The sequence below is a fragment of the Anas acuta genome, chromosome 3, assembly GCF_963932015.1.
Source record: "Anas acuta chromosome 3, bAnaAcu1.1, whole genome shotgun sequence".
NCBI lineage: Eukaryota > Metazoa > Chordata > Aves > Anseriformes > Anatidae > Anas > Anas acuta.
In genome coordinates, this window is record NC_088981.1 from 117928992 (window position 1) to 117939510 (window position 10519).

Below are 10519 nucleotides of genomic sequence, written 5' to 3' on the forward strand. Positions count from 1 at the left end.
TCACTTATCTCAGTCCATGAGTTTTTGGGGTTTTGTTTTCTTTTAAGCATAATTTTTTCTCCCCATCTTCTTCAAAGGAGGGGGAGTGAGAGCACATTGTGGTGGAGTTCAGCTGCCCAGCAAAGTAAAACCACCATACCCCCCTGGCTGGGGCTTGGGATGCAGATGCCCCAGCAGCCTGGCTCAGCCCCAGCACAACCAGCAGCTGCCAAATTTCACTTTCAGGTGCCGTATCATCTAATGGCCTGACTTCCAAGAAAGAAGAAAGCCTCTCCCTGCTGTGTAAACAGGAAGCTTCAACCAGTGCAGAGGCTTGGGGCACTGTAAGGGGTGGGGTAAGAGCTGGACTTTGGCAGTGCAAGAGCTGGGCTGAGGTGGTGCAGCAGCTGGGCTGAGAGGCTGCCAGAGCTGGGCTGAGGCGGTGCAGAAGCTGCAGAGCACCAGGGAGGGCAGGTAGGTCCTCGCTGACTTGCGCTGGGCAGGGCAGGGGCCACACAGGGAGCCCCCTCTTCCCCCTAGGCCTCTGGTGCCCAACCACCCTCTTGGTGAAGAACCTTTTCCTGATATCCAGCCTGACCCTCCCCTGTCCCAGCTCCATGCCGTTCCCTCGGGTCCTGTTGCTGTTCACCAGAGAGCAGCACCTGCCCCTCTGCTCCAATCCTGAGGAAGTTGGAGGCCACCACGAGGTCTCCCCTCAGTCTTCTCTTCTCCAGGCTGAACAATCCAAGTGACTTCAGCTGCTCCTCATATGTCTTCCCCTCTAGAAAATTTACCATCGTTGTTCCCTTAATTAGTAGTTTTGCATGACAAAAGTGTAAGGGTATGTGGATGGCAAGAGCGTTGGCTTCATTAAGGTTATCCAGTCTCCAGTCGCGTCTTGATGGGCCAGAGATTGCCTCTCTCCACGCAATCCCTTTCTCTACCTCGTGTGCGCGAGTGCTGTAAGGACGAGGAGCCAGTGATGGGTGAGACCAGTCCTGCTAGGTTATACATGGGTGCTGTTGAAGGCAGCGCCTTGTCCATGGCTATTTGTGCAGCCGTGCCAGTGGTTGCGTGTGTCTGTCTGTCTGTGTCTGCCTATCTCGGGGGTGCCCGAGGCTGGGTTCCAGCAGCAGGGCAGAAGAAATCCATGGGCCGGGAACTATGGAGAGGCCTCTTCTAAGGGGTGGTGGCCTCCTCTAACCTGATGTAACAAAAGTCTCTTTTCCCCTTCCACAGCCATGGAGTCACAGGAGGAGAGAGCAGCTGCTAGGGAAAAGGCACGAATTGCTAAGAAATTGCTGGCAGAAGCATTAGAGAAGGAAGGACTTGATGAAGAATACTGGCTCCCCAAACTGTCAGAGATACTGGGTGTTAAGTCAATAAATGCTTTGAAACATCTGCAATATGAAGACTACCTTAAACTGGCACGTGAAGGACGGTATAACTGGGAGACCAAGGCACTCCAAAGGCTCCTAGGAATCACAGGCAATGAAACAGCTGTTGATGAGCTGCAGAAACAGCACTTGGATGTGATGAAGCAGAGACAAGAAGAAGACAAGTCAATTCTACGGGAGCTGGAAGAAATGCAGAAGAGCTGCAGCAACAGCAAAGAAATGATAAGTAAGAAAGAGGAGGCCCCACAGCAAGCCATGGACATTCCCAGGGAGTACTGGGCACCTCCAGTGAAGGCATTGCTGGATGAGGTGGTGAGCATCCGGAAGCATCTGGAGCAGCAGGAGAAGTCCATGGGGAAGAGGGAGAATGTCTCTGACGAGGAGGTCCTGAGGCGGGCATCGGGAGGCCTGGCTCTGCAGGGGATTTACCAAACCAAGAGCCTGGAGGATGTGCTGGCAAAGCGAGAGCAACTCATCAGGGTCCCTGATGGCTTCATGCTCACTGGTCCAGTGCAAGGGTCGCTGCTTGAGAGGAAGGAGTTCTCCTCCTCTGAAGAAGAAGCCACTTTCACCAAGTGCATGGAGCAGCTGGGGTTCAGCATCAGTGCTTCTGCCAGTGACAGGTTCTCAGGGCTCATTGTTGAAAGAGGTGTAGATTACAGCCAGTCCTCACAGTCAGAGGACTCCCGTCAGTCACACTCAGAGCAGGCGTACATTTGCATCACCAAGTACCAATACATCCCTCTGGCCTCCTACTACTTCCAAAAGGACCAGCTTCGCCTCTCAGACGCAGCCCTGCGAGAGCTGCAAGACATCGAACAGCTTCTGAGCATCACCCAGGAGGCAGACAGGTTCCACCTACTGAAGAGCAGGTGCGCCAGCTTCTTCAGCAGGTTTGGGTCCCACGTGAACCAGGGACCCCTCCACTTTGGGGGAATATTCTGGTGGAAAGCATCTGCCGAAGATTTCAGGGCAGAGCAATGGGATGAGATGAAGCAACAAACATCTGAAGCACTGAACAGCTACGTCGGGGCTAGCTTCAGCGGCTTCAGTACCAAGAGGGGAGTGAAAGGGGATGCTTCAAAGTCCAGCTCACAGGCATCATTTCAGGGAAGAGACGGAAGCAGCACCCACACAGCAGTTCAGCTCTACGTGACCAAAACAGGGGGCCCAGCAGAGACGGATTCCCTTCCCGAGTGGAAATGCGGGCTTGTGGCCAATAACACAACCTGGTGTGTGATCGACCGGGGCTCTCAGCTGACCCCAGTGTGGGACATAATCCTGTCCAACCACAGCAGCGATTTTAAAGCCTCCCATCAAATGGGCAGCAGCCTCAGGACTGTCTACAAAGCGCTAACGAATCACAGCTCCGGCATAAGCTTTGGAGAGGAACTAGCCAGTGCTGTAGAAGAGGCCAGAGCTTTCCTGGAGCAAGTGAAGACCTGGGAGGGGACAGTGGATGAAAAGAAACTGCTCATGTTGCTAGATTTTCAACAGGGTCTGAATAAGAGAACAAAGAATCACAGTGTCTGGATCAACATATGTCTGTCAGACAAAGCATTGCAGGAGTTCCTGGTGAACACTGTTTCGTTTTGCCAGAAGTCTTCTCCAGAAAACACCACCTACATCAAATCTCTGCTGCAGCGCCTGCTGGATCCTCACATCTATTCTGTCAGGGACTTCCCCAACACTTCTTTCATTATGCAGTGGGTCTTCCACAAGGATCAGACACTTCCCCAAACTCCCAGTATTTCCAGTCTTGATGATCTCAATACGACACTGCTACAAATGAAGGAGTACATCCAGGAAGTCACCTACGCACCGGCAACTTCTGCATCTAACATTTATGAGGCAAAGATCAAAGCCACCTTCATTGTAAGTCAGTCTGTTTCTTCCTTGCTTCAGTCTCTGCAGCAAAGGGCACAGGAAGACATAGAACTCTTAGTGCTCTTAGTTACAACCAGCACGGGATACCAAGTAGAAAGCAGCACATTTCAGTGCCTCCTTGGGTGTCGAGAAATTAATTTCATGATACAGGAAATGCGCGTGGCACATAACAAGTATCAGAGCCTGAAGGAACAGGATGTTTGCAGAGCTCAGGCCTTCCTGCTGCTGAGGGGGCTCACCATAACATCCGAACACAAGAAGGTCACCCCTGAGCAGAAGAATGACCGCTTAGTTTTCATGAAAGAAAAGATGAAAAACACATGGTCCACAGAGATGAAAGCTCTCCTCAAAAAGCACAATGCATTCAAAGACTGGGGGAGGCTGGAAAGAGATTTGCAATCCTTCATCGATGGGCAACTGGAGGACACATCTCACAAACTGAAGAAAGACAATAGAATCAAAGTCATGAAAGATGCTTTTCAAGGCATGCAGCCTCCCAGTCACTGCAATCCCAAATCAGACAGCAGCAAATCCAAAGCAAGTCAAGCCACTGCAAGCCCAGAGCTCCTCAACTTACTTAAGCGCCTTGGGCTGGAAAGGTACTATCCAAGAAAAATGGGCATAGAAGATTTCCACATAATACACCAGACATCTGTACACGACAGCCAGCCGAGCAAGGACAGCGAGCTACCATTTTACTTCCTGCAAAGGCTCCTGACCGTGGATTATCGGGTGAGGTACCTGACTTGCAAGGAGGCGAGTAAGCCAGGAGTTGTGCCCACACCAAACACCTCAGCGGAGGAGCACGAGCCCTCTGATTCCTTTGATGACTTTCTCAGTGACTTGGACAAAGGAGCCCCTGAATCTGCAAGCAGGGAGAGTCATGTGCACCCCATGGACCTCCAGATGGCAATTTTTCATTGTGCTGATGATTTCATGAGACAGTACCTTTCATCCAAGCTCGCTTTCTGCCAGTTTGCACTACCCCTCCTGGTACCAAACCCGGGCACTTCACAGATAGAGTTCCCTCTCTGGTCCCTCAGCCAAATCAAGAAGAGCTGGAAAGGGACGGTGAAATCGGGAGAGCAGACAAGGCTTAGCAGTCACGACAACAAACTCATTTATCAGGCAGAGACACCCATCGTGTCCTTCCTCCGCATCGGCAGCTCTCCTTCCTCTTCCAAGTCTCAGCTCCTGAATGCCCTGCTGAGCAGGAAGAAACACGACACTTTTTTCCACCGCCATTGTGAAGGCAGCACCAAAGACTGCTTCCTGATGCAAGGTGTTGTGGAGATCTCCTGGTACCTTCCCCGTGGTAGCGACGATGACAGCTTTAATGGCCCTGTTGCTTTCTGTAACCTGCACGGAGATGCAAGTGATCACGAACCCCAGCTGCAGTTTTTACAGGAGATCTCTGCCGTGAATGTGGTTCTTGTTTCTGAGTTGGATCAGAGCAACGAGAAAGGCAGGAAAATTTTACATGATCTGTGGGAGTCTCAGAGGCCTTTGGTTTGCCTTTTCACTGAGAAAGAGAGCATTGCAGCTGGCCGATCTGGCCAAAACGTAAGAATAGGGATCAAGAACAGAAATGAAGCAGAATTAGTGGCTGAGCTGACAAAAACCATCCGAGACCTAGTGGAAGGGTCGAGCACGCTTGTTAGCCTCAATGCATGCCTGAGCACAGCTCGCCAGCACGGCTTCTTAGTCGATGAAGATGCAGAAGCGTGCGTAACAGCCAAAGAAACAGCAATCAAACTGGTGAATCTGTTGAAGAAAGAGAAGTTGTCTGAGATCAAATCACAGCTACTGCCTCTTCAGGGAAAACTGTGGTACCTGTGGTGTAAAAAGGACAAAGAACTCACTCGCTTGCAGGAAAAGGGGAACAAGAGCATAGAGCATCATCGGAGCCAAATTGAATCGGAGAAGTCTGCAATACGACAAGAGCAACTAGGCAAAGCATTTCCCCTCAATCAGCTGATGAAAACAGTCCTCGGCTTTCTCCAATCACAGCCAGACAATACCAAGAAATTCTTTCTGCAGTGGATGAAGATCTTCATGGATGACATCTCCCCTGATCACCTTAATGATCTGAACAGAAAGTACCATGAGGTATGGTATCAAATTGTATCAATAAAGAAAAAAAATGAAAAAACCAACCAGAAAACTCAATTCATGAAGAAATTAAATGCCCTTTCCGATGAAATCAATGATTCGTCCATTGGCCTTGAGCATATTTTGAGAGAGGTGGGGCAGATTTATGAGGCACTGGAATCAACAAACTCCAAAGAAAATTGGTATGTCAAACTACCTGAAATTGCTGCCAATCTGATGGTTTTAGGGTATCCCATTGAGCTGATGGATGGTGATGCTTCTTACATACCACTGCAATGGATTGGAGCCGTCTTTGACAGGTTAATTGAGAAGCTAGGGGACAAGCGGGTATTTGTGCTTTCCGTGCTTGGCATCCAGAGCACAGGGAAGTCAACCCTGCTGAATGCCATGTTTGGTCTCCAGTTTAACGTCAGCGCAGGGAGGTGCACCCGGGGAGCGTTTATGCAGCTCATTAAAGTGGACGAGAAGCTCCAACAGGATTTGAACTTTGACTACCTGCTCGTTGTTGATACAGAAGGACTTCGTGCCATAGAGATGGCCAATAAGCAGTCACTTAATCATGACAATGAGCTGGCCACCTTTGTCATTGGCATCGGCAACATGACTCTGATCAACATCTTTGGAGAAAATCCTTCAGAAATGCAAGACGTCCTTCAGATTGCTGTGCAGGCTTTCCTGAGGATGAAGCAAGTTAATATTTCCCCAGGCTGCCTCTTTGTGCACCAAAACGTGGGCGAAATAACCGCAAAGGAAAAGAACATGGAAGGACAAAGACGTCTGCAGGAAAAGCTGGATGAAATGACCATGATTGCGGCCCAGCAGGAATTCTGTGACATCACCTGCTTCAGCGACGTCATCCGCTTTGACGTGAACACCCACATTCATTACTTTGCTCACCTGTGGGAAGGAAACCCACCGATGGCACCGCCCAACCCCACCTACAGCCAGAAAGTCCAGGAATTAAAGAGCAAAATTCTCCAAGCTGCCAAGAAGGAATCGCACAGCAGCGTTTTGAGGCTCTCCAGCCTGAAAGTTCGTATTAGTGACCTGTGGAATGCCTTGCTGAATGAAAACTTCGTTTTCAGCTTCAAGAATTCAGTGGAGATTGCTGCCTACAAGAAACTGGAAACTGCATTTAGTCAGTGGACCTGGCAGCTGAGAAGTCACATCTTAGACTTGCAAATGAAACTGGAAAACAAGGTGCGGAATGGGGAGTTGGGCAAGGTCACCACAGAACACCTTGAAAAATTGGTGCAAGAGAAAAGTGATGCCATCACCAAGAACATGAAAACATTCTTCAGTGAAGACAGAGACCATGAAATACTGATCCAGTGGAAATGCAGCACAGAACTGAAGCTGAAAGAACTGAGAGAGTCCCTTCTTGTTGAAACACGAAGGAAGTGTGAGAAACTTCTAGAAGTAAAGAAGAGCCAGAGTAAACTGGATGAGAGGAAGTCCACATATGAAAATGAGCTCCTGAGAAAGAGCAGAGAGTTGGCCCTGTCTCTAAAAGGCCAGAAATTAGGTGAAAGTGAACTGAGAAACCGCTTCAATTCTATCTGGAAGCAGTGGGTTACTGAAGTGTCCTCTGCTACTCCCCCTCTGGAAAAGGTGGACATTGATGTGGACATAGAAGATGTGCTTCTAGATCACTTTAAGGAGCCTAATGCAGTTAAACAAATATTGAATTTACACCAAAATAATACATTTTCTCTTGACAGAGAGAAACACGTGTCTAAGAAAAAAGGCTTCCGCATCTTTTCTAAGAGTTTGGACGATGCCGATGTAAACAACATGCACCGCATTACAGAGAGCATCATAATGCATGTGAAGGCAAACATTGAGAAGAAGGAAAAAGATAAAATGGATTACAGTCAAACTTTTATTCATGAAATACTAAATGAAGTGGAGGGAGGTATGAACTCTGTCCCTACCACTGCAAATTACAGTTTTAATAAAGAATACAAAATGGAATTATCACTGTACCTTTGCAGAATGGCAGCAGGAAGGTTTAAAGACATGCATGCAGCATTCAGGAAAGCAAATGATCCAGTCGTCTACCTGGAGAGCAAGAGAGAAGACTTCTTCAAATGTTTCCAGATTTCCTGCCAAGGAGCCTCTTGCATCACAACATTTGCTGATTTCCTGTGCAGCAAGATTGCCCCAGCTCTTCGACACGCCGTCTATGAGAAGACAGCTCTTGACATAGCTCGAGACGTGAAGGATAAAATTCCAGATTTCAGAGGCAATAGATCCACTCTGGAATATTACATGCTGAAATACCTAGCAGAAGAAGAAAATTTTGAAAATTTCAAGCATTACCTTAAAGCCCCAGGAGACTTTTTAAATAATTACATTAAGACAAAAGTTGAGACGTACTGTTTAGATAAGAACAGAAGGCTAGAGATGTTTTTAAGTGACTCCCTCTCTCATTACTATGAAAGCATAAAGTCAGCTGTTTTTGCATCAACCACGGTTGTCAAAGACAGAAAAGACAGAAAGGACAAAATCTCTCTTTGGCTGGATGAATTCTGCAGAGCACTTGGAGACGTGCTAAACTTGCCCAGGAGCGACCTGAAGGGCATTGAACATCAGGAGATAACAGACATAGAGTTCCTGAATAATGCCATGACAGAAGCACTGTCTCCCATTATTGATGATCTCAGGAAAGGGTTTGAAGAAGCTCGTATGAGCTCCTTTGAAAGGCAGCCTCACACAATACTGGCTGAGCAGTTTGCAGGGTGCCAGGAGCGGTGTCCATTTTGTGGGGCTGTTTGCACTAACACTATGCCAAACCATGATGGAGACCACCGGGTTGTCTTCCATCGTCCGCAAGTTTTGAGAGGATTTATATGGTATGAAACGATAGGATCTAAAAGACATAAAACAGACAACCTAGTCATTGATATTTGTTCTAGCCTTGTTTCAAGTGACTGCTCATTCAAGATTGGTGAAGACACATGGATCCCCTACAAGACATACCGGGATGCAGGACCTCCCTGTTCCACTTGGAGTATTCTTCCTGATCCATCCACGCAAGCATACTGGAAATGGTTTGTGTCTTCTTTCAGGACACAGCTAGAACAATACTACAATGGGAAATTTCATGGCAGAGGAGAAATCCCTGCTTCGTGGCAGGAAGTTACAAAGCAGAATGCACTCGCTGAACTGGAGAAATGTTAGGCTAAGTTGGTATGAAGGAAAAACTGCAAGTGCTTTGCATTTCAGAAGAACATAATACAAGGATAACCAAAAAATCTTGTTGTAATGATTATGACTTAAACCATGTCAATAAAACTAAATGTAATTGCTGCAACATTGGGTGAACTAAGGAGTGCTTCTCATGCCGCTGCTCAGCGATTCCCTTGCAGTGTGATAAAGTCAAAGTCCTTTTCCTTTCTTGCCATAAATATTTACATCAGCTTTGTCTTAACGCAAACTAGAAAAATAATCTTGTAGCAAGCAGTCATACCGCCAAGATCAAGACCAAGTGCCAGATGAAGAGCAAAGGCAGCATTAGCAAGTACCAGTTTTATCAGCTGCTATGGGAAAAGAAATGACACTGCCAAAAGAACAGTTTCCCTGCAGCAATACTTGTCACACTTGCAGAAAGGACAGCAGGGTCTGCGAGCAGGTAAACATTTGTGGGGAACTTGGCTATTTTGGTTTTTGGGATTATTGTTTGCATTCATAAACCCAGTACTCAGGTGCTGTTCTCTTTCTGATGCTATTAAAGCAATTAATGCAGCAGCCTATGCGGATTTAGACAGTGATTTTAACTCTGTGGTTATTAGGTATAAGTCCTAGGTTAAGATATGCCCCCACTTCCATGATCCATTCCTACTCATGAGCCTGGCAAAGTTCCCTCCAGCTCCTAGCCACCCCAACTGCTTTTGCCAAGCACTCCTGTGTTGGGTAAAAGCCCTTTATTACCAATGTAGAGAATTAGACAGCTTTGCAGCTTCCTCAGCAGCTGTCAGCAGTGCGTGAGCTTAGCATTTGTGCTGTCAAGACAGGCAGGTGGCAACTGAACAAAAAGGGTCTGGAGAACATGGAAGTGGCTCTGCCTGCACCAGTGCAGTGGGAGGGGGTGTTTACTCTGCACTTTTTCCTGCAATCCTGCTGCAAACCCATAGACCATAGTCTCCTGAAGAGCTGTCAAGACTGGTGATTCATTATAATGCTTTGTAGTCTTTGCTAATAAACTGTTTCAGTTGGACTGGACTGGTGTCTGGGTGCTTCATTTCAAGGTGAGCCTAGAATCATAAAATCAGAATGTTTTGGGTTGGAAAGGACTTTGAAGATAATCTAGTTCCAATCCCCCTGCTATGGGCAGGCCCACCTCCCACTAGATCAAGGTTGCTCAAAGCCCCATCTAGCCTGGCCTTGAACACCTCCAGGGATGGGGCATCCACAGCATCTCTAGGAAACCTGTGCCAGTACCTCATTGCTGTCATATTAAAGATATTCTTCCTTGTTTCTAATCTAAATCTCCCTTCTTTTAGTTTAAATTCATTATCCCTTGTCCTATTGTTACACGTCCTGATAAAGAGTCCCGCCCCAGCTTTCCTGTAGAATCCTAGAAACCCGAAGGTTGGAAAAGCCCTCCACGATCATTTGGTCCAACCATCACCTGATCACCTATGTCACCTACCAAACCATGTCCCCAAGCACCACATCCAACCTCTCCTTGAACACCCCCAGGGATGGTGATGCCACTGCCTCCCTGGGCAACCCATCCCAATGCCTGACTGCTCTTTCTGAGCAGAAATGTCTCCTCATTTCCAACCTGAACCTCCCCTGGCACAACTTGGGCCCATTCCCTTCTTATCGATGGGTGTCACATTTGCAAGTCTCCAGTCATCTGCAACATTTCCAGTTGACTAGGCCCACTGATAGATGCCGCTATCAATGGCTCATCAATCACATCTGCTAGCTCCCTCAGCACCCTCAGGTGGATCCCATATGGCCCCATGGACTTGTGACAGTCCAGGTGGAGCAGCAGGTCTCTTACTCTTTCCACCTGAACTGTTGGGGGGTTATTCTGCTCCCCGTCCCAGACTTCCAGGTCGGGAGCCTGAGCCCCTGAGGATAACTGGTCTGACTGCTGAAGAGAGATGTAAAGAAAGCATTGAGAATCTCAG

The 10519-nt window shown here is 47.8% G+C and overlaps 1 protein-coding gene across 1 annotated transcript; it reads left to right on the plus strand.

Moving 5' to 3' along the window:
• Positions 1-314: 314 nt before the first annotated feature.
• Positions 315-8691, plus strand: LOC137855016 (interferon-induced very large GTPase 1-like). Its single transcript, XM_068679092.1, has 2 exons — positions 315-453; positions 1219-8691. The coding sequence occupies exon 2, from the start codon at positions 1221-1223 to the stop codon at positions 8556-8558; it is 7338 nt and encodes a 2445-aa protein (XP_068535193.1). The 5' UTR covers positions 315-453; positions 1219-1220; the 3' UTR covers positions 8559-8691.
• The last annotated feature ends 1828 nt before the right edge of the window (positions 8692-10519 follow it).